The sequence below is a fragment of the Gavia stellata genome, chromosome 10 (genome assembly GCF_030936135.1).
Source record: "Gavia stellata isolate bGavSte3 chromosome 10, bGavSte3.hap2, whole genome shotgun sequence".
Classification (NCBI taxonomy): domain Eukaryota; kingdom Metazoa; phylum Chordata; class Aves; order Gaviiformes; family Gaviidae; genus Gavia; species Gavia stellata.
The window spans coordinates 5,620,244-5,644,354 of NC_082603.1; the positions used below are offsets into that span (position 1 = coordinate 5,620,244).

The 24,111-nt window shown below is 37.1% G+C and overlaps 1 protein-coding gene across 3 annotated transcripts in view; it reads left to right on the plus strand.

The window, feature by feature from the left end:
- Nucleotides 1-509: 509 nt before the first annotated feature.
- RALGPS2 (Ral GEF with PH domain and SH3 binding motif 2) overlaps nt 510-24,111 on the plus strand; it is a 101,881-nt gene continuing 78,279 nt past the window's right edge. For 2 of the 3 annotated variants that reach the window (XM_059821764.1, XM_059821765.1), the window contains exons 1-4: nt 510-566; nt 4,246-4,353; nt 14,888-14,938; nt 23,332-23,415. In XM_059821764.1, coding sequence (XP_059677747.1) covers nt 510-566; nt 4,246-4,353; nt 14,888-14,938; nt 23,332-23,415 — 300 coding nt within the window. Of the gene's footprint in view, nt 567-4,224; nt 4,354-14,887; nt 14,939-23,331; nt 23,416-24,111 lie in introns of all 3 variants that reach the window. The other variant, XM_059821763.1, reaches the window with a different exon arrangement.

The window sequence follows — 24,111 nt, forward strand, 5'->3', positions numbered from 1 at the left end:
AATGGGCATATAAGGTAGGAAGTTATTGGATAACTTCTTACAACAGTTATCTAATAGAGTTAACATCTGGCATATACTACTTAAAGTTGGTAATCAAAGGAAAAAAATCATATGTGAACTGATGTTGCAGGCTTAACTTTAAGTTAGGGTTAATACATACATTTGCATATTGATACCTGCTATATAGAAAATAGTATAGAAAAGAATATGAAAGTCTATACTGCCTGTAAGTAATGGACCGCGATGGAACCTTCAGTTGTTTATGTCGTTTTTAAGTAGGTAATTTTAAGAATGTGTTTGAATCTAAAGTTTGGACCTCAAAGTGATGTAGCCATTTTGGAAGTACTTTGTTTTTGTTCGGACTTTAGATACCGAATCTTAAGTTTAAAGCATGTGAGTAAAATGGTTTCTGATTACTTTTTTGCTCTTTGTAGGAATGGTTATTCAGTTGCCGTGGAGATGATCCTGCTGCTGTAAATGTAGGGCCAAAGATTAATGGTGTGGGCAGTATGGACCTAATGAACGGACAGTCAAGCAGTGTTAACATCGCAGCTACTGCTTCAGAGGTAAGGATTACAAAACTCGGTTACTGGATACTTAAGACCGTAAGTACTCAATTTTTTTAAAATGCAGCAACATGTAAGTTTTTCTTATAACAGATCTGGTGCAGCAGATTCTTGTTTTGTGTGTTGGTTTCATATGCCCCAGTTTAGATGGGAATAAGTTAAAGTTCTGACCTTTGTATATTAAAATAAAGCATGAGCTAGCATTTACAGCCTTGCCATAGCCAAAGCTGCCTTTTTTTAACGTTCTCTTCCATTACATCTAGACAGGGAAGCTTTTCTTTTCAAGTTTTAACAATAATAGATGCTCTTAGCGCAATAAGCTGGGCTGGCAAGGCCTGTGAGAAATGTTCTCTCCTTTGACAGGTACTTGTGTGTTGAGGAGCGGTCTGACACAAAGCACTGGAATGAGGTTGTTCCCTTTGTCTCTTGGACTATATTCAGACATTGGTGTGGGTCCCCTCCTGCCCACCAAAGCTTCTGCCTTCTAGAGGTGAACAACTCATGAATTAAGAGCACGTGTATCAACCAAGCAGGGGAGATTGACCTCCTATGCTGATGCCTCTTATTTTGAAGTTAATATAGTTTTCCATTTGTCATCTACTTCTTAGGGCAAAGAAGGGGTGGGGTGAAGTTAGTACCAGAACTTTTGGAGTTCTTTTTGCTAGGATCATGTGAGGACTTGTGACCGATTCCTAAATTCTTAGCAATGTCGGAGGGTTTGCAAGGCCTGGTTGGGGTTTTTTTGGTGGTTTTTTGTTTTGTTTTGTTTCGGTTTTGTTTGTGAGGTTTTTTTTCCCAAAACCCTTGCAAATCACTCCCTCTTCAAGTTTTTGTTGCCTTTTTTGTTAATGCCTTGTAGTACTGGGATGAAGAGAAATGAAAACTTGCTTTCAGTGTATATTGAGTGATCTTTCCAGATGCATTGTCTGTCTTTAGGGTGACTGAACATACGCTTTGGCTTGTACAGATGTACAATACTAACATAAGATTTTGCTCAGGGGAGACAGTTACTTTATTGCTGATGCATATTATTTTTATTGCTTTTTGTCACGGTGTGAAACATGTTTTTACCATAGTGGAATTCAGTTTGTCTTTTTTTTTCTTTCATTCTTCATTTGTCTTTTAAAAGACAAGGTATTCAAGAACACTACAAAGTCAGTAGTGATGAGAGCCACAAAGTCCTTAAAACAGTTGCTTCCTTGAATGAATCTTTGGACCTTACCAAAGGTGTTTGTTTCATTTATATATTTACACATGTGTTTTGAAAGCAGAACTGCATGTGTGCTATTCATTTGCATGTGCGTATGGAAATGGAAAGTACCACAAACAAGGTGAAAGGAGAATTGGAGTGTTGTGTTCTCAAAAGGAATCAAATAATCTCCAGCACAATTTCACAAGTATTGTCAAGATTTAAACAAGAAAGCTGGCATCAGTCTCCAAGACCATTGTTTGTTTTTATACAGATTGTTGTACTTCCCTTATTATTGTATTATGACTCATTGATTGACCATTTGTTGGCATGCAACTGAAATTTTCTTGGAGGAAAGCTCTCTTTTTACTCAACAAGATAGTCTTGAATGTTTACATGATGTCTGATAAAATTGAGTAACATGTATTTTGGGAAAGTTACATTAATCTGCTTTCAGCAAGTCATACTTTTTCCTATCTTGGCTAACTGGGAAGAGGGAGGACTTGTAACTGAAACGTTTCTGTAAGTATGTTGGTTACTGAAAATGCCTGTCTGGTTTGGAGTTTTTGGTGGTGTTTTCAAGTCAGGTTTTTCAGAGAGATGGTACTTTTAGAAGAACCTAACTAAAACTGGACATAATTGATTTATATGTCCTTGTAACAGAAGTGCTTTAAAATGGACAAGAGTTTATTTCAGCTGGCTGAATTCTCAGGGAGTTCAAATGTTCTTGTTTCTGTGAGTGGGAAGCCAAAGTCAAAATATATAGCGTAGCCATAAAATACTGCCTTGTTAGGTTTTCAGGAGAAGACATTAGCACAGAACTGTTTACCAGCATCAGTGACCGTGTGCTATCTTCCCTCTTGCCTTGGCATCAGCAGCCATGATGCAGGTGTTACTGAAAGTACAGTGTAACAGTGCTGAAATTTGGCTTCCACCACAAGCGATCTGGTGAAGTGCTCATTCACGTGCGTGTTGTGTATATGACCCATATCTGTGGTCTCGACAACTTTCAATGTTAGCAGTAAGATTACACGGACTGTCAGAAAGTGCCTTTGTTATGTGGGCCAAAGTCTGATATTTTCAGCTCTCTAGGAGGTATCTTGCTGGGATTCTGGGTAGGATAGAGTGCTTAAGGATACATCAGTCTCCAACGTAAGACTAGGCAGGTCTTGGTTTGTGCTCAGTGTGTTTTGCCACAGCTGAGCTGGAGCTCCCAGCAATGGTGAGAATAAGCTCTGTGCACCAATACTAGTTTTCTTTCTCTCAAACCTCTCCAAACAAATTATTAGCAAAACTGTTGTGGGAGCTCTGTTAGCGCTTATGTCAAGGCTATGCTATTGCTGAAGCACACAGGTGCCATACTATACTTCAGGCAAGCGTACTGTTTGCTGAAGAAGAGTTAAACTTGATACAGTTATTGACTGTAGTAACTGTGGTCCTTCATAATGGTTTTGTCCAAGTGTCTTATCTTATTTCTTACTTCTTAGTCGAGAGTTTGCTTTACGCCAGGTTTCTGAAAGTGAGAGGAAACTAAGAAGCAAGAAACATGCATAGCCCTTCAGGCCTTCAGAGGAGAGCATGGGGTGGCAAAGTGATTGCATGCTCTGTGCATATTTGTGAAATAAGTATGCCGGGGTTCAGATGTGAAGCGTACATCTGGATGTGACAGCCCAATCTCCATGCGAAAAAATCCTCCTTTCTTGTGATGACTGAACAAAATCTAGGTTTGCATCTGCATACTAGAGGAAGTGATTACTCATAACACATATGTATTGTTTTCATATGAAACACATGAAAACAATATATGAAACATATGAAACCAATAAGAAGTGTTAATTTCATACAAAGCGTTGATTTTTTTTTTGAACTGTATTTGTATTTTGTAGGGAAGCTAAATCTGTATGTTGTAGATAAAGATACATAGAATAATATTCTAGGATCTGGTATTTTTTGCAAATGTGAATTACTAGCATTTAAAAAAAAACCCTGAAATTGTTTATACTAAGTGTCTTCAACAGGAATACATATATAGCTCACAGTGGTAATTTTTGTAAGTTTTAATGCTTCAAAGAGAAACAGGAAGATATTGATACTGTTCTTCAATGTTAACTATTCTTTTCGGGCAGACCTTGTCTTTTTCCTCACCATAGTGGTATTTTTTCTGTTTGAAATTCAGTGTGACTGTTGTTGTTATTATTGTTATTACGGAGTTTCTTATCAACAAAATTGGAATTTAATTATGCATTGAAATCTAACTGTTGTGTTTTGAGGAACACCTTTGAAATCCGTTGAAGTCAGTTTGAGAGTCTCTGATTTTAGTGGTCTTTGTCAGGAGAAAGTATGTCCTGTGACTGACTTTTAATTGATAATTTGCCCAATAGAAAAATTCTGTGAACAGTGATGTTTGAACAGAAATTTTCCTTTTGGGAGTGTAAAAACAAAAAAAGGAGAGAACCAATTTATCACCAGTGGTTTTGTTTGTTTCTGCAGAAGAGTAGCAGCTCTGAATCCTTGAGTGACAAAGGTTCAGCTGAACTGAAGAAGAGTTTTGATGCAGTGGTATTTGATGTTCTAAAGGTTACACCGGAAGAATATGCGGTAAGCAATTCAAGTAATTTTTGTTACTTTGTGTGTGAATCTTCTTGGCAGCTTTTCCTCTGCTTCTCATTTTCTATATGGTTTTTTGCCTAATTTCTGTCATCCATGGGTTTCAAAAATGGAACCTGCACTATAGTTCTTCATTGTCTGTGTTCTGTTTAATGTTAAGTGATCTTTTGGGCCTATGCCATCCAGGCATTTTTCACACTCTTATGTGTAACATAGACCAAAAATTCTTAAATCTGTATGATGGAGCTTAATTCTGACATGTGTATTTTAGTTGTAAGAATATACTTGATCTGTACTTGCTTTTTCTGAAGGTGTTTTAATTTTTAATTCTTAATTCTTGCACCTAGGCAGTGTTTTCTTCTTTTGGGTGCAATGGTACAGAATAATGAATCCTGCAGAACGAAGAACAAATGAGTAAAAATGTTTAACCAAAACATTGGGTGATTTTTTTTTTTACCCTATTTGTAGAGGTTAAGATGAAAGATGGTCCCTCTAAGTGATTCAAGTATGATATTAGAAAGACTGCTAACAAGCTATTCCTCTTACTGCATTTATAGTTCAAGTGATGAGACTAATGATGAGTTGTCCTGGGGAGATTATCAATATGTGGTAGTATGTATCACAAAATATTCCCATTAAGTTTGTTCTATCTTTTAATCGTTAATAACTATTTCAGTTAATTATTAATGGCTAAATTGATTTTAATGAGCCCACTGAAAATTTCAAGCATCTGGAGTATGAAGTGGTACTTACACATTAAATCCTTCTTGGATAGTAAATGGGATTTATTCCTGACTGAGGTTCAAGTCATGTGGTTCGGGCCTCTTCCTTGCTCTGTCATGAGGAACAGCTGGGCAATGAATCACCTGCTTCTCATGACAAGATGTTTTTGGGGCTGGTTATCTTTTCATTTTTATCTTACAATTTCTCTACATAGAGGAAACCGAAGTACTTAGGGAATTTGGGGCTAGGGGCATGAATTCAAGTGGAATTGTGCATTCAGGCCAGAATAGCTATAGGTTCCTTTGAATGGCTCTGCTATTTAGCCAGTGGTGGATGCTGTTGAGCAGCAGAGTAGATCACTTAGTCTCTGTGGAGTTGCTGTCACTCACTTGGACAGCAAAATATACAAAGGAGCTTTGTCTTATTTCATGATCCTTTTGCTGTACCGTCCTCTACTGTAGTCCTTCATCTCTCATGTGCAGAAACCTTTTACTTTCATGGGCGTTCTACTTAGTAAATCTTGGTTAGATAAAAATCTTTATTAAAATCCAGGGTTTTTACTGTTTTCATATTATGCCTCAAACTGGGTAAAGTTCCACTCACAAACAGGAATCTTTTAACGAAGCATTTCACATTACAATTGTGAACCTGTGGTTGTATTTTTGGTTTCTACTACCTGGTATAATTTTGCTGTTTTGTCAATTCCCCAAAAGAAAACATCTTTACTCTTAGCCTTCTTCCTTTTAAAGTATCTAGTTCTTGGTATCAGGTTTCATTTACTGTAAATGGATCTGAAATGTCTTATAGATAGAATTCTGAACAATTGAGGAAAAATTGCTGGTAGTCAGTGTTCAGCCCTTTGGCATTAATTTCATTAATTAGGCCTTTGGCTTAATTTCATTTCTTTTTCAATGTTTCTGTACACAGCTGCATTTTGTTAATGTTTGTTTCCACAGGCAAGTTTATCTGCTTTTACAGTAGGGCTTGCTTGTTTTTAATGTTTCTTTTCTGATCATTCTTGCTGAAGGCTGTAGAAATAAGTAAATTTGCTCAAAACTTAGGTACCTTGGAGGAAAAGTACCTTTGATCCTTACGCTTGTTTTTATTTCATTGGCCATTTCTTTATTCTTCCTGGTTTTAGTCCTACCATAACAGAGAAGTATAAGATCTTCATCTGGATTTTAGTATTAATGGGAAGACTATCAGAGTGATGCAGTATGGGCAAGCTCTTGAGCATACCAGCACTGATGAGAATGCAAAACTGTGCTAGTAAGGTTTTCATTATAATAGTGGGTACGTACCTCTCAGATTGGACGTGGATATGCTACCAATTGCTTTTTCAAAGTGTGAGAAAACCTTCTAGTTTAGTGATACCTCTTGTAAAACGGATGCAGTGCAGACTACTGACATCTGTGACTTAGCGAAGGCTGAATTCTATTACCAACAGCAGAATGAATACCATTTTAAAAAAATAATTTTTTTTGAAGTGGTAAACTGAGGAAGTAATTTGTGGGCTGTGTAAGTACCTTATTCATGGAAAGAAAAGATAATGTGCTAAAGCCAGTAAAACAGCAATAAAAGCAAGTTGCTGCACAACAGCTAGTTAGACAGCTGTCTAATTAATGGTTAGGAAACCTTGGCTTGAATGAAAAGAATTCCAGTGCATAGGCAGCATAAAGGTGAGAGTTAACTGATAAAGTCAACATCAGCATTGGGAGTCTCATCCTGTACCTTGTATGTTACATTGTGCGTTGATCAGAACGGGTAACTGTGTACAGATGGGACAAATACAATTATGCTGGAGAAAGAAAAGCAAAAATCTGAAAGATAATTAAGTTTGAGAGATACTGGAAATAGGATTCATGCTAGTGGTTTCAATACCAATATGAGACACACAGATGTCTTTTTGGTTCCCGCTGTGTTAGAGACATTATTGTTGTTTAAAAACTCGATCTGGTTAGTCAGTTAGTGGGTAAGAGACAAGTTGGATTGCTTGTAATCCTGTATTTTCAAGAAGATGCTTACGAAGCCAAAGAGAAGCCCAAGCGTAAATATTTTTTGTGATTTTTATTTCCATATTCTTCCCTTTGGCAATCATCTAACACTATCCTGAGTGTGTCATTTCATGTAGTATATGTGTAATAGTCCAGTTACACTGTTGTTACCAACCGGGTGTCTTGTTCTTTGTAAGGCTGAAGGCCGCTTTAGAAAGGGCCAAGTTACAGCTGAAACAGGTGAGATCTTCAAGCATAGTTGCTGCTGTTGCAAATTTGTAGCTTGCTTTATCCCCCTGCAGCTTACAAAAAACAGTTTCCAGGGGATGTATTGAATGCCTGCATGTTTCCTAAATTTTGGGGAAAAAGAATCCCATTCAATGAGTGTGAAGTAGGACACGTTTGTTTTCTGCTAAGGATTCTACAGACAGCTTTCTAGCTGTAACTAATAAGGAGACTGTCTCTGTTTTAAATACCTGCTTTTAGGCTGGTCACTGCGCACTTCTTTATTAAACAGCTAAAAGCCACAAAACAAGTTGGTGCCAGGATTACCCACTGGTGTCTGGCCCTGCCGACGGAGCCGTTGTGTGTGTACAGGGTAGGCACAGTTGCAGTGAATGCTGTCCATTTTCGTTGAAGGGAGAAGTGTGGTTTCGAGTGTACAGGGCACAATTTGTGGGGGAGGGATATGTTAATGGTGCAGTGGAGCAGAAAGGGGCGGGGGGGGGGGCTGGTGAGACTGAAAGAAAAAGGGAAAATGCTTGGGGACATGAGCTCCAAATTAAGATGCTGGCGAACCTCAGGTTGAAGAAATATTTATTTTTTGCTTTACAGCAAATTCTTATTCCTTAGACTGCTACTGTTTAATTATTTGACTGTTTATTACTTTTTGACTCGCTTTTCCATTTTCTACTTCAGCTTAACCACGGTGGTGTAAATATTTGAGGTAGAATTAAGGGAAGCGCAGCTGTATAAATCCATTGCCTTTTTTTTCCCCCACCTAGTTATCTAAGAAGGATTCTTTATTCTTTGCCCTAGTCTCTGAAAGCGCTACGAAGTAAGCTCACACTAAGACGTATGTGTATTTCTTTCTTTTTGATTCCACTTAAGCTTTGTCAAATGGATGTTGGAAAAAAGAATATTGCTTATTTTGGAAACAATACACAAACATAGTTGATTAAAAAAATGTTCAGATGAGTCAAGAAATTTTTCTAAGAGGCATTCTTACGACAGTTAAATATCAAGTTATCTATATTTGAAGGAAGAGCACGAGAGTGTGTTTTGTAGAAGGAAGCAGGTCCCAAGAGTTCGGGAACTGCATTGTGTGCGTGTAATAAAAGCGCAGAAATAGGTTTTGAGGTGTGTGGGGTTCAACACACTCATTTTTTGCCCCTTCAAACAGAACAAAAATAACTTTAAGTGGCCGAAGGTTGCCCCCAGGAGAACCTTCTCTCTTGTGCGGGACTCTAGCAGATTCACAGTCCCCTCTGCGAGTTCCTGCACAGCTACTGGTGTGAGCTGTGCTATGCAATTCCTGGCAGCAATGTTGCTTTTGGCCTCTCCTGAGGCTGGTTGTCAGTGGATTAGGGAGTTTGAGGCAAGTCTGGCTGCTGCATCTGAGAGCAGTTTGAATAAAGTGAAGTACTGGGCCCTAGGAGCTTTTGGTGAAAAAGGACTTCTGCTTGTATGTGATGCCTGTTAGCTTTGTTTTGCAGAAGAATATTAAGGAATAAATATGTTCCCAATGAGAGCAAGAAGAAGTGACTTTATTATAGTGTGTGGAGGAACTATTAATGATAAAAGTTTTGGAGTGGGCTTTGTGAGAAAACAAGTAGAGTTTCAACACAGGAACTTTAATCCCTCAGCGTTCATTTTGGACAGCGGAATTATTCTCCTACTGATGCAGTGCTTAACAGAGACTTAGCTATTTTTTTCAGTGAGGAAAAGTGTTCTGGCAGCCCAGAGAGACAGCCCTAAGCCAAGTTGGAAGGTTTAAATATAATTCCTTCTAAAAATTCAGATTAAGGAACAATTTATGAAGTGCTGCTTGAACCAACATGGCTTCAAGGAAAATCAGGTTATGGCAGTATTCTTCAATAACCAAAATGTAGACATGTGATTTTTTTTCATCTCAGACAGAAACGCAGTTTTTCTTTTCACACTGAGGGTCTCTGTCCAGGAGCTTTATGGGAAGTGCACTGTCCTTATGGTAGGTACATGACAGGAAAGCTTGCAGTACAGCAGGTAGCCTGATAGGAGTTCATGCATGAGAAGGTCTAGGGACTAGAAAGGTGGGATAGTAGCCTAGATCAAATGGGAACTTTCATACAGGAGGGTGGAGAGGAGCTCAATGGTGTTAACTGCAACTAGAAGTTCTTAAGTTACAGGTTTTTATGGAAGGAGAGTAATCCATATCTATTCACAGATAACAGAGAGACTTGGAGACTATTTTAAAATTTCATTTCATTGAGCTTCTCCATATTCCTCAAAGCAGCAGCATACTGAAATGTAGTTCTTAATTGTCTGGATGTGCAAGTTCTGGCCTGACAGATCTCCCTGAGAGAGGGGTAAATATCTTTATATGTATATGAAGCTGTGTGGTAATAATTTTAGTATTTTGAAGTACTTAATTGTTAACAAGTCCAACATCTCAACACCCAGGAGAGCTGAAATATTTTTTAAACTTGGCTGTTGGGGACTGTCCCCAGCCAAGGTCTTTCTGCAATGTGCCAAAGCTCCCATGGCTGGGCGGGGGGTGGAATTATCTTCCAACTACCATTCCAGTGTGTTAATTGCAAGATGATAATGCACTGTTTTTAAAAGATGGTTTTCTCTTGTTAGGGTTCTTCAAGTGGTTGAGAACTGGGAAATACATTAGTCGTACATTAAAAACATACCTGTTCTAATCGTAGTCTAGAATTTTTATCTAGGGCAAACATAAACACAAAACTTCCATTCAGCTCTTTCATTGCCTGAGCAATGAAGAAGTGCTTTAACATAGAAGGCAGAAGATAACAAGTTCCCCTATCTTTGTGTAATCAGAATGCTTATTTAAATAAGTAAGAAGTAGTTCAGTTTTGTATTGCACACGTAATTCTACTTTGTTTAATCTATGCAGCTGACAACTCAAAAACCAGAGAGGTTATGGTTGGCTTGCTTCACGTAACAAATTGATGTGAACACTTACAATTTTTGGTTTGAATATTAAAACATTAAACCACATTGAGGAGAGAGCGCTATTCAGGAATTTGTATTGGCTGGGTTAAGGAGCTGGAATGAGAAAAGTTAGTGCATTGTATCTTTTTCACTGCAGAAACCAAACCTAGTGGCTTTGTTTATTGGGATTTAAATTCCCCTTGGTTTGGTCATGGTAGAGGCTTTTTGTTGTTAGCGTTGAGCAATGGCATCTAACATAAATATCATAAATTATTTTTGAAACTTTGTCATTTCAAATGCTATTAATTAGAATGCCAGCCTTTCAGTTTGCTTTATTTTTGACTTGGCAGTAAGCAAGCATCTTTAAAAAGGTAAAAATTCAGTTAAGTGTTAGACTTATAAATATGAATAAGTTAATGTTTAAAAAATTCTGTTTTGTCAAAAGTATTTTTAAACTTTAATGTGAGATACACAGTCATATCTACAAACTCGAATGGTTTCTTATCCATCAGCTTAGGTATTCAGCTATCAGTCGCTTGCCTCTTTTGAATTGTGAACAATTTTTTAAGTGCTTGGAACTCGTAATGGAAGTTGCAAGCTCTCTGAGAAAGGAACCTCAATAAGGGGTGTTTCTTGAACAAGTGGTACTGTGATACAGTGTTACTGAGGATTGGTATTGCTTTTAGTGAAAGCAGCAAGATGTGTAACCCAAACAAGCAAAAAATAAAATCAGCCTAATAGCAGTAATACTAGAAGAAAGAAGTTTTCCTGTTAAAACTTGCTGAGTTTTTTTAGTTCTCAAACTTGCTTTTTTAAATATTGTGATGTACTTAACAGCGATTTCAAATCTTTTTAGTAATGAACGTTAATCTTCAACTTTGGCATTTGTGTGGTTTTTCAATGTTAATATACTCATTTAATATTCCCATTTAAAAATGTATGCATTTATTTTGATGTGCGAAGTTATAACAACAGTATTTGTTTCATAAATATTGGTTATTGATCCTGTCCTAAAATAATAATTTGTTTAGGAGTCAATACTGAAGCAAGTAATTTAGCAACTCTAATTTAGCTAAGACAGTTCAGGTTGATTAAGAGGTCAAATTCTGGAGGGCTGGGAAGAAAGACAACATCTATTTTTAAGCATTCTCTCTTCTATGTGAACTGTGAATCAGTTTCCTGGCTCATTTTTATTGTACTGTTGTTGTAATCTTGTTTTAGTGAGAAGGACTTGCAGTGAAATGTTAATAACCACTGAAATGACTGGGTCTTCTGTGAGGATGTCTTAACATACCCTATACTAAAATTTTATTGAGGTGCCCATTCTTTTGGTTTCACCTTCCCCACCCCAACCAATTCTCTAATTAATTTTCTTTATTGAGAAGCATAGAGATACATTCAATCAGCAACATATTTACCTAAAATAATACATTTCTGAGAAAACTTGGTATACTTTAGCAGACAAACGGGACACTAGAGATTGAGTTCTATGGCTGGTGTTTCAGGATTGGGTTCTTCACTTTGGAAATCAAGAGGAAGAGTTAACTCTTGCTGTACTGTGTGGCTGCTCTATGGTCAGGATTGGATCAGGTGAGAGAAATGAATCCATGCTTTCCTTCTGTCCCTGTGTCTCTTGAGTGTTCTCTGCAGGTGAGAAAGTGTAATTCTTTGGTGCTTGTGCCTGCACAGCCGTGGATACATGGTCGGATGATTTACAGAACTGGAATAGATTTGCTCTTTCCTAGTGAGTGGGAAGTTTAGAAATAACACACACCCCAAATATCAGGCAAGTTTGTCCTACACAGTGGTACAGAATTTCTGTGTGGTATTTAGGTAAGTGCTGCCCTCATAGGGAAGCCCTTTTCTTAGGATTCTCAATTTATCATCTTAAACTTTTAAGTAAGATTTAGAAATAATTATATAAACTTGTGCCTCAACTCCGTTTAGGATAAGTGTTCTCTGAATGCATCTTGATTATTAGCTTCAAGGCCATTTTTAACTCTAGAAATTAGTTAGCCAGATTTTCCCTGCCCTCTTCCTAAATATTATGCTTCTGGAGAAAAATCTTGTCCCCCCTACTTGTTGGGTGTCTTTCCCTGCCCCAGTAAAGACATTCCTTGCCTGTTTGTTTCCTCAAAAGAGCCTTATATGTAGGTATCTCAAATGATAAGGCAAATGAGAACTATTAAATTGTCCAGATGAAACAGTATTTGCTTACCCAGGTGCAGTGTAACATAACCCAGAATGACACCTGTGACATGTTTAGAAGTTTTGAAAGTTCTTCTGTGTGTGATGTAAAGATGCAGCTGTACCCTTCATTTATAGCAAAGCACTGTCAAGCATGTTGTGGCTTTTGGCAAGGTGGTACTCCTGTCAGAGTCCAAGGATCTTAGTCCTTTCCCAGATAACCTGCTCAGGTTAGGAAGAGGTGAAAAATAGCACGAAAAATTACCAGCATTGTCTGTCCACGCATTCAAAATCCTTCAAAAGCAAAGCTTTATTAACCACTGTTGGAGTAGTTTGTTGTCTGGGTGCACTTACAAACTTGTCCACTTCCCTCGCTAGGGATGACTTGTTGCTGTCAGTACTTTTTGTGCCAAGATAAAACTACCCCTCTTGAAAAAAGGCTTCGTGTGAAGACTTCTGTATTTCTGACCTTGATGGTCTAAAAAATAATGCTGAAAGAGTCTTTAATTTTAGGAAAAGAAACCATTCTTATTCCTTCAAGAATAAGTTACTTTTTCGTAGGCCTCATAATAAAAGAATGGAGTGGTTTCAGTTAGCAAGGTTGCTTTCAGTTTGAAAAGCATCTTTTGTTTTTGGCAAAAATTTATTATATATTTTTACTGTAGTTGCTGTGGGTGCAAGGGAGTAGAGAAGTTCTGTTGAAGGCAAAGAGTATTTTGGCCTACTATATTTCTGAATTCCTCTTCTTACTAATTGCTGCTGCTTAAAAAAACTTCGGAGGGTATGTCTGTCTGATATTCTTGACTTCATCTAAGCTTTTAAGGTACAGTATAATTTGTGCTGTCGAGACGGGTGCTGCAGCTGATCAGTTGATTGTTAAATCACACTTTAAAATGGTAGTTTGGGGATTTGTTTTTAAGCTGGCATTTAAATAGTTGATGGATGTTAATGAATGGTAGGAACAAATCATACACCTCATACTACATGCGAGTGTTGGTCCTGTTAGTTACAGGACCGAGAATGTCAAAGATGTTGACATGCACGCTTGTGAATGTATATTGTCTTGTTTGCAGTTGAGTATGTGGGTTCAGGTAAATTGGTCTGATTTAATCTCACTTTAGCCCCAGACTAGAAAAATCTAATATAGCTTTAAAATGTCATTGTTTGGGAGAAGGAGCAGCCTTCTAAAGTGGAGCCCAGGAAAGAAAGTTTGTAAAAAGAAAACACGTAAAGGGCTTGTTAATTCTATGATGTTGTACTGCAAAATAACAGATGATTGTGTCCAGTTTGTCAGTTGCAGAAACTGGGACTGATTTATATCAGTTTTTTATGGTCATGTTTGATTGCCAGAATTCCTATCTAAAATAGATTTAGAGGTCAAGGAGACGTGCTACGAAATGTAGATTTGGTCGTCTTTAGCAAAACACATCACTTTGTGTCTCATTAGAGCAGGTGCATCTCTTTGCACCTGCTTTCTTTCAACTAGAGCATCCTAGTTAAAATTTTTCTGCAAGGTTGACTTTATCTGAGAAGCTATTCTGCTACCCAACAATGGTGTTTGATGGCAATTGCAATTTGTGAGAGTCACAAACCTGGCAGTGTGTACCACAGAGTACATAAATGGGGGAACAGCTGTTTTCAAGGAAATGGGAGTAAAGCTATGCAGCTCCATCTGAGTAAAACGAACAAGGTCCCTGGATTCATTGTTAAAAGGGTATTTGTGATATCTAACTCAGATGGCGCTGGTATTTCTGGTCTACCTACATACTCTTTGAAAGAGATGGTCTCTTTCTTCTGGATATATAGGCAGACAGCAATCCTAAATTGTATGTTTAAAATAAAGCTCTGTGAATATGCTTCAAAATGCAAAACCTGGTCTTTGACTCTGTGAGTTCTCCTTCACCCTTTTCAAAGCTAAACAGACATCCCAGAATGAAAATGTACGTATTGGTTCTGACTTGCTGGAAGTGAGATGGCTGTATTTAATTTTAACTTCTGCTGTGCTACTGAACAATTACTTAGCTTAGTTATTCAAATATGATTCAAGTACTGACTGAAAAATTTTAGGGATGTTTCAATAGAATTGTGTAACACCTAGACTAAGATTCAGAGTTTGAAGAGAAACTGCCCTTGAGCAACTGAAGTTAGTTCTTTGGATTCTTAGATAGCTTCTTACATAGCATTTCTGAGTTCAAGCTCTGACTTGCATGTGTAACTGTGGGATTATGCTCCTAAGAATAATTTCTCCTAATTTGTTTATTTTATTAAATGTAAAGTTTGGAGCACTTTATTCTCTGGTGTTGCAGGACAGCTCTGTGGTAAGAGCCAAAACCTCTGAGATTAGCTACAAAATGAAAGTCAAATAACAAAAGGAATCGGCACAAATACAGTTCTCATGCAGCACACCAACTTAATGGAATGCAAGGTTAATTTTGAACTTAACTTACAATTATTTTTTATTTCAGGGGCAGATAACACTAATGGATGTCCCTGTATTTAAAGCAATTCAGCCAGAGGTAAGTAGTTCATTGGTTTTGTTTTCAAATTTAAATGAAAAAAAGTTATGCTAGTGTATAAATTCTGGAATTGCAAAGTGTAAGTATGTCAATAAATCTTAATTTTTGTCCCAGTTTATATAGCTCTGAAGCAGATTGTTTTATAATGCAAAATATCTGCAACTAATATTTTGTTTGGGGAATGAAGTATTGGTATTTAAATATGTTCAGCTAGTGCTAGAGATGAAGTATCTGGGTTTTAATGTTTCTGAGTGATAAACATCTTGATTTGACTATTCTGATCATAATGTTTTAGGTTTCAGCTCATGCTGTCCTGTGTTTCCCTAACTGGTTTATATCTTTTTTGGAAAAAGAAAAATAGCTCTAATGGCATCTTGTATTCAAGATGGGTGTGATCTGTGGATATATTGGAATAATATATTGATGATTTGTGTTCTCCATTTTTTTTTATATAATGCCATATTCCTTTCTGATTGCAGTCTGACTTGAACTGATGTTTTCAGAATCTTCAGAGTGACTATAACAAATGATGAATTTGTTTATCCTTGTTTCTGTATGATTAACATTTTTCCTGTGGGCATTGTTTTGCACTTTTGAAGGTTTATTTTTCAGTTTATTGTCCACTTTATCAGTAGTGTGGAAGACTTTTTCAGCTCATCAGTCACCTTTAGACTATCATAAGCTATTTTACTGGTAGCAGACTTTTGTCATGTCACTCTTGTGGCATGCTGAAGAAGATTTTTCTTCAAGTGGAGAAACCTGCTGAATCTCTTGGTTGTGATTATTGATTTAATCATTTGTGTACCCACAAATTTTTTTGAAGGCTTCCTTTTTGATCTGTGCTTCAAAATGTTATCATGATTTAGCTTTCATGATTTCAGCAAGCTCATTCCCAACCCATGTGGATTTGTGTGGGGTTTTTGTGGGTTTTTTGTTTGTATTTTTTTAAAAAATCTTTCAAAAAGCCTTCCATTTGATCTCTCTCTGGCTTTTTTTTCTGGGCATCCTTAGTCTTTTTGATTGGCCGAATAGGTTTATCCTGATCTTCTAATAGGATATCTCTCTTTTAAAGCTCTTTTCTAAAACTTTAAAGCATTTTACCCTTTTATCTGATTCTTTTAAATATTTTCCTCATATGTGTGTTTGTGTACTTCGTTTTCTAATGTTATTACTAGGTACGGTTCTCCCCACCCCTGAGTGAAGTTGAAAAAGCTCTGGGTGCTTTTACGCAGTGCCTCATCTCTAGTTACGCTGAGCTACAAAGTACTGGTATTTTGATTTTTCAACATCCAATTTAACTAGTTAGGACTTTTCCTAATGATCTGCTGATAAAGAAATTTCACTGCTTGAGCTTGATAGTATTTATTCTTTGCAGTCAGCTTCCAGCACTGCACAGGATGAGCAGTCAGCTCTGTAACAACCACAAGGAAGTGAGCAAGTTAAATATAGTGGAAGTGATCCAGTACTCCACACCTCATAATTTGTTGCTCTGTTAATGCTACCTCTTGTATCTCAGATGATGTTGTCTGAACAGACCTGCAGAAAGTCTCTGGGAGATGAGAAGAAATGTCAAGAAAGTACATTTAATTTTGTTGGCTGTTCTAACTCATTATTGTAAACTATAAAAGGGAAAAGCAGAATAAAATAATGAAACTTACCTACAAGAAAAACTGTGAGAGAGTGGGTGAATATATCTAGAACGTCATTCCTTTTAAGAAATCTGTACGTACTGCATAAGAAAAATTCACGTGATGCCTTCACTGGAAAATATCCATATGAGGAAGGGTAGCTGTTTTGACACTTCTCAAGTGTTTGCACAAAAGCAGTTGAAGGTACTGACAGTGCGCAAGTATTATCTGTCCATCAGTGCTCCTTCACAGGTAGACAGAGGTCTGTCGTCCTGTATCTGATGTGCCTCTAAATTGTATTAATCCCCTATGGAAAAAGGGCATACAGATTAACTCTCAGGTCATAAGAAGCTAGACACAATTAAAATGCTTTCCTCCTGTTTTGCAGAAGGGGAAAACAGACATGGAACACTTAGTTTGCCTAAAGGTGTCTTGACAGCAGATTAATGAAGTGTTGTAGGTTTCTGAGTTTCTTTGAAGTATCTACCAGACTGTGTGCCATATCTGTATCTCGATTCAACTTGTAAATCTTTAAGCATACCTTGACCTGTGCACTCCAACATTGTTGAATTTGTAATTAGAAAACAAAACAATGTTGAGCTGGTTTCACGTGTATAAAAGGGCTTCTAAACTGAGGCTTTAATGAGTGACTAAAAGGCATTGATAGAATTCGGTGTTTTGGTATCAGTGCTAATAGATACTCTATTTAGAATCAAATTTCACAGCTCTCATCTGAATGCATGGTGGGAGATGATGAGCAACATCGTTCCCAGCGTGCCAAGACTTAAAACCGGGGTGTTTATTATAGATTGTTGTAATTCATCAACAAATCTTCGTTATGCAGGCTGTGAATCTCCATCTGCTTCCCAGACTCTGTAGAATGGTATATGAATTAATATTTTCAGCCTTTAATGTGTTTTCATTTATTTTCCTAAATCAGGGTTCTGAGAGATGTATTCCAAGATGCTTAATTTTTAAAATAACTGGAGATGAATTTTCACCATCTTTAAGAAGTGTGTGAGCAGTATTCTTTAAATATCATAGTTTTTCTTGGCTATCTAAATTATTGTGTTGCGTCTTCATTGTGTTAAATCTTTTCTTAAAGTATTGTAGATTTGTTTTTCTTAAAAAGCAGTATCAGAATTCCATCTTGGTTATCTCAACAAACAGAGCTAAATAACATTTTTTACAGCAATGTATAGTAATTTTGGCATCAAAATCAATGAACATACTCACAGCACACACTTATATACTTCTACAGCCTTTCGCCTCTATCTGTAGCAAATAAATACAATTCTTTCTGCCTATAGTAAAACTTACTACAGCTATTGTGGGTTCACGTGTGTGCTAGAGTTCCTACACATCACCCATGACAACTTCCTCGTGCTCTTAGGAAAAAACGGACAGGGAGCTCAGTGTAGCCCACATAACTCAGGATTAAGGTATGGTTGATCACTTACATTTAGGGTGAGCCAGAAGCATCGGCTTGAACAGTTACTGTGACTTAGATAGTATATAGTGACACAATCCTCTACCTGAGCTTTAAGCAGACTGTATCACTCCAAGTGATACTGGAAACCACCTTTTTTCATCATTAAAAATGCCTGCAAATTATTTCTGAGAAAAGAAAGTAGAAGGAATTACTGTTTCTTTGTTAATTAATAATTAGTGGACTGCAGTACAACAAATGAAGATAATAAAGAACACACCTCTGCTGCATAAACTTCTGTCTCTATGAAAGCAGCCTATTTGCATTTTAATTTTTGGGAAGCAGATGGAGTTCCCCAAGTCAATCACATGATTTCCACCTGTTGCCTATGAATGACAAGTGGTGTGGTGTGTTTTCTTTTCTTTTTCTTGTAGAGGTTGTGGCTTTCTAGAGAGCAGTGACTGTAAAGCAAAAAGGTAGTCATAGACTTGCTCAGTTGTGCTGCTGCTAGCTATGTTAACGTTAACTCAATGCCAATATCATCTTGCAGAACGCATTAACTTGCTTTTATTGGAAAATCTGATTACTTATTTTACATATTTTAATACATCCCCCAAAATTATTTACCCATATGTACTCACATTGAAAATCTTTACTGGGTTATTGTCTTTACCTTCTTTATCCCCTCTGCTTCACTAAGGCTAGGCAGTGGAAAAAAAAAAGTTCGCTTATTGAATATTCATCTCTACTTGTTCTGAAGTTGTATAGTGGTTCCAGTATTAATCTTTGCTTTTTCTCTCCTCCTATTTTTGAAACTTTGACCCATATATAAAGATTCTAATGAGAAGCACAGTCTCTCTTTCTGCCATGTAGTACAGGTTATAATTTAAGTGTTCCTGTAGTATTTAGTTAAGGAAAATAAAATTCTGTAGATGCAAAAAGGAGTGGAAACTAAAATGAGTTATGAAGGAAGTTTAGCTGTTGTATTCTTGATCCTGAATCACTCAGTCTTGCACCTAATTTTAAATAAATTACACAAGGTAAGAAATTGGTAGCTGTAGTGATGTAGCTCCTGCACACTGGCAGACTAGGGAAATAATCCCTGTGAATACTTCAGATTTGAAACTCCTGCCAGAAAAAGTGCAGTTCTAGAGGAAGATCAAAGAAACATGCCTGAACTAGAGTAATGGAATAGGCACACAGTCTCTTTAATTAGCATAGAAATGAGTATTTTTATAGAAGTATAAGAATGGTTTCTGAAATCCAATTCAGCAAATTAGTGTGCTTTATTGCAATAGTGTGTGCAGAGTCAGGTCCATGCTCGTTAGGACTGTATCGTACTACTTCCAGACCAAATACAGTGAAAGCAAAAACCTTGGTGGCTTCTCTTCTGTTGATGGCATCTTAGGGCAGTGGGATGACCAGTGTCAAGGGCAATGATTTTAGGCGAGCAGTTTCTAGCAGGAGGGAAGAGGATTGTGAACAACGGAGTTTCCCCTGAAGCGGAGTAATCAGGTAATAAATGCTAAGAAACGGCGGACAGGCAGCAAAGGGAAACTACTTTTACTTTAGTTTATAGTCAAGAGTAAAGAAAGCTGGCTGTACAGGGGAGAGAGGTCTTGCAAGTGAGATGGAGAAGTTGTGTGCAGGAGGTAGAAGAACAGGTTCAAGTTAAAGTAATAAAATATACGTATGCATTTGTTATGTCCACCTTTATATTTCTTACACTCACTAAAGAGAGTGGAAAAAGCCTTTGTGAACTCTCTAAAGTCTGTGCCTCTCCTGTGTTTGTCCCTAAACAGTGGTGTAGATGTTGGCTTAAGCTGTTGAAGAATTTGAACTGATAGCACAGGTCCTGAGGGCCTGTGTAACTGTGCCTTGGTGCCTCTGCAAAAGGATTTTGATGTGTACCTTCCCAGTCAGGAGCAGTATCCAGTGCTACTTGCTTTCACTCAAGAACATGGATAGAGCTAAATGATTCTCAAATTTGTTGCCGCTAGCAGTTATCAGGACTGCTTTGTCTGTTACTTCTGCTTCTGTCCTGAGCTTCAAGCGCGTATAGGAGAGGATGTGCCTTTGGCCCTGCCTTTTTATTTGGGACCCCATATACTTACCTTCTCTTTAATGCACCCATGTATTTTCAAATCATCTTAACCCAAAATCTGTTATGATGTCGTTCTTCTACTGTCTGTAGTTGACAACAACTTCTGCCTCCTATCTCCTGTAGTCTGAGTTAATTACCTTCCCCCCCTCAAATCTAGGAGTCCAAATCTGCCAGTAACTCTCCCATGTCACTGTATAGCTCAGCCCTGTGCCTCTGTGTCCTATTGTACACTCCACAAATGGCTATTTCAGTTTGTGATCTTACTACAGAGTTGAAAGGTTTTGGGGGAGGAAGAGAAAGGAGAGTTAGCAGAAGAGTAGTTGAAGCAAGGGTTCCACGCAGGTGGAGCTGCGAGCTGCTGTGCCTTTGAAGGGTTCATGTAGACCAGTAGCACGTGTAACACTGTTTAGGAGTCACTGGGTTGGAGAAAAATGTGGTGACCTTGTAATATGCTTTGCGTGCAAGATGTCAGAACGTTGCCTTATACAACATTTCATCTGTTTAGTTTTAATGGTGGGGAAAAATGCTAAAAACCTGCAGTGATGTTGAAGAATACTTTTTTCTTCCTTTTTTTTTTTACCTTTAAAAACTTCTAATTTCAGTCAGCCCTGGTAGGTTATTCTATATTCTTGACTGAACTAGAATTTCAAAGTTTAAACAGTATTTGATATGGTCAACAATGTACAATTAAGTTTTTACCTTTTTGTGAGACTGCATGAAAACCCATTTCATTCCAAGGTAAGGATGATAATGTACAACTCTATGTACAACCTTATAGCCAGCCTCAGGCCCAGGAATACAGAAACGGTCTTAGCCGGGAGAATCTGCTAGGAATGTGTTCCAGGAGCTGTTTCTATTGCCTCATTGTTTAGATTTCCATCTTATTTACCAAAATACTTCTTCTCTGCCAGTCATTGCTTTCTCTTTCCGTTCAGATAGGGAAAATCTCAACAAGATTTTTCTGGAGCAGAGGCTTCAGTTGCCTAAGTATTCTATGAAAACAGGGAGACCTCTTCTTTCAAATAATAATAAATATATATATACATATATATGGCTCACAGTCTGAGAGTCAGATCTCGCATCTGTGCCCAACTGATATTAGACCTCTAATTTTGAGTATATAAATATAAATTTGACCTTAACATTAATACTGTTAATTACATACTATCTAAAGATTCTTGGTAATGTTTTCTACTTAAAAATTACCACATCTGTTGGTAATAACCTCAGTGCCAGCTAAGCCAGGTCTAATTCTGATGTCTGTACTGTGTAAGCCCTTAGATATACAGTGCCAGGGCAATGGGTAACTTCTGCCTGAAATAATCACTGGTTTTTTACTTGGTGATGAGAATTGAAAATGTACAAGGGTATGGCCTGAACTATGAAGAAATTACCACGCTCTCTCTAAACTTGAGATGGCATCTAATTTTTTTTCCTGCATTTAAGGAAGTGTAATCATCAGGTGCCAGTAAGGATGAATCACCTTGTATTCTCCCAAGTGCAGAGCTGTGATTGTTGTTCCAATGGAAAGTGCAGCACTGGGAGATGCTGAGGGCTAGAGATGTAACCAAGAGTCACTTAGCTGGCTTCCTTCTCTCTTGGTTCACTCTCCTTTGCAGCAGGAGCTGCACGGTTGTCTTGTGCATAGTCACTAAAGTGCCGGTATAAGGAGATGGGCATATGCATTCCTGTGCCGAACATGCTGGCATCTTCAAGAATAGGTTATGGTGGCGGAACTTCCTAGTGAAATTTGAAGGAATGGCCCTAAATACAAAGCTAGAGACTCCGCATTCTTCCCAGTGCCTATGGACAGGAGCGTCTCAGAGTCTTCTCTAACAAATACCAGCACGCTGCAAACTTCAACAAGTGGAAGAATTCAAGGTCTTTTTTAACCAGCATGAGACTCTAGTAGTTTTGGGACGTTGGTTGAAAAGATGTTAAGAAGTTCCTGATAAAAAAATAAAAATCCAAAAAAAAAAACCCCCAAAAACTTGAGAGCTTAGAATATCCAGATACAAAATTCTTTCAAACTATGACTGTCTAAATGGCACAATTACTGGTTACATGTTTAATCATCTTACCTACGCTATATGGTAGCTGGACGTATAGTGTGATACCAGTTTCAGTAAGTAGTTTTCAATGCAGTGATAAAACTGAGAGTGCTTCAGAGTGGCAGATGTGGAAAGAAACCATGAATAAATAAAAACGAAAAGCTGTACTTTGTTATTATGCTATTTTAATAATTAAGCTGTCTCTGTATTGATTATTTTTCTTGGTAGCACTGCGGAATAGGTTGTGTGCTATATGCTGTATATATGTGCCTCTATTCTGTATGCTATAGCATACGTGTAGAAGAGCTCGTTGGTACATTTAGTTTTTTACAATTTTTAATTAAAACTGCTTTATTGAAATTAAGTGGTAGCAAATAATAAGGAAGATGATGTAGTTGCCCAACTGCTAACTAAATTTTACAGACAAGTAAGAGACATTGTAACTTTGTAGTTACAAAGTAATGCTTTTTCAGGCTTTACAAATAATTTGTTAGATTGTTGAGGCCTACGGGTTTTAGGGTGACTTAACTTATGTGGTTGATTTTTTTTTTTTTTATTTTTTAAACGGGTCCCTTTGCTCCCTTTTACTCCATAAAACTATTTGCTTAAGTGCTGAGTGTTGTTCAACTTAAAATAAAATTGGCTCCTTTGGAAGGGAAAACTAGGAATAGTATTTCTTTTATTGTTGCTGCAAAAGATGGCAATTTTGGTATTTCTTTAATGCAACATGCCAAGTTAAAATAATGGGATGTGTCTAGATTGAGTTAACGAGGTGCATCTAAGTAAACTTTTACATATCTTCAGAAAGCAATTAAAAACAAAAGAACATGCTGCTCTCCCTAGCTCAGAGTCGCATTTAAAGCAGAATTTTCTGTGGTAGCAAAATGGATCTTGAATTATTTCACTAGTTTCTAATAAGAGCTGAATTTAAAAAGTGCCTACTTCAACAAAAGATGTATTGTGAAAATCTAATAATTGAAAACAATTCAGAAATGCCACTTGTGGAATATCAATTTACAGAAGAAATCGGAAAAAGTGTAACTGTATATTTATTACTTCAATGTATTATTGCTCCGTTATTTTGAAACTTTTAAGATTTCTCTCTCTATATGCTCTTGGCTCTGAACATGTGTTATGTGCTAATTAAAAAAAAAAATGAATTTTTATCCTTGTTCTCCCAGGAGCTGGCAAGCTGTGGCTGGAATAAAAAAGAGAAATACAGTTCTGCACCAAATGCTGTTGCTTTCACCAGACGATTCAATCACGTGAGTTTTTTTTTTTTCAGTGTCATTACGTGGACATGTTTAAAAAGTCTGGGGAATTAAGTGTTCTGGCACATCACTTTTATTACTGATCATAGCTGATTACTTGAAAACTTAAAGTATCTGCTGTAAGGAGATCTTTATCTTTAGGATATACAGAAAGACCAAAAAAGTACTGAAGAAATAACTCTGGTTTTGTTTTAAATAGCAGTTACTGTTGAAACAGGAAAATATTAAGTGTTTTTTTCCCCCTATAAATGCTGGCTGTCCTTTACATAAAGACAGAATCATCATTACAGGTTAAAGGCTTACCATACAGGATTTCTGGAGTAGTAATTAGATGTAATTTCTTTCTGTGTTAGTTGAGTGTCTTTTGCTCCATGTAGATGGTTTTTGTCTGTAGAAATATGAGCCTTTTGTCAGTATGGTTATCTTTTTTTAAGGTGATTCTGGGCAAACTTTAAAAATTCCAAACAGTGCTACTGTACAGAATTTGTTCTTTAACTCTCTATTTGGCATAATTTTTCAGGTAGCATATTTGAGATTTATGGCTTTCTTAATTAAAAATATCTCTGTGTAAAATCAACTTTTAAAGTAAGATCAGAGTTTTAGCTTTCCCACAATTAAAGCTGTATAACTCCAGCTGTGTAGTTAGCCAATCAAGTCTCAAAACTGGAATGCTTTGTTTTTATGTAATGC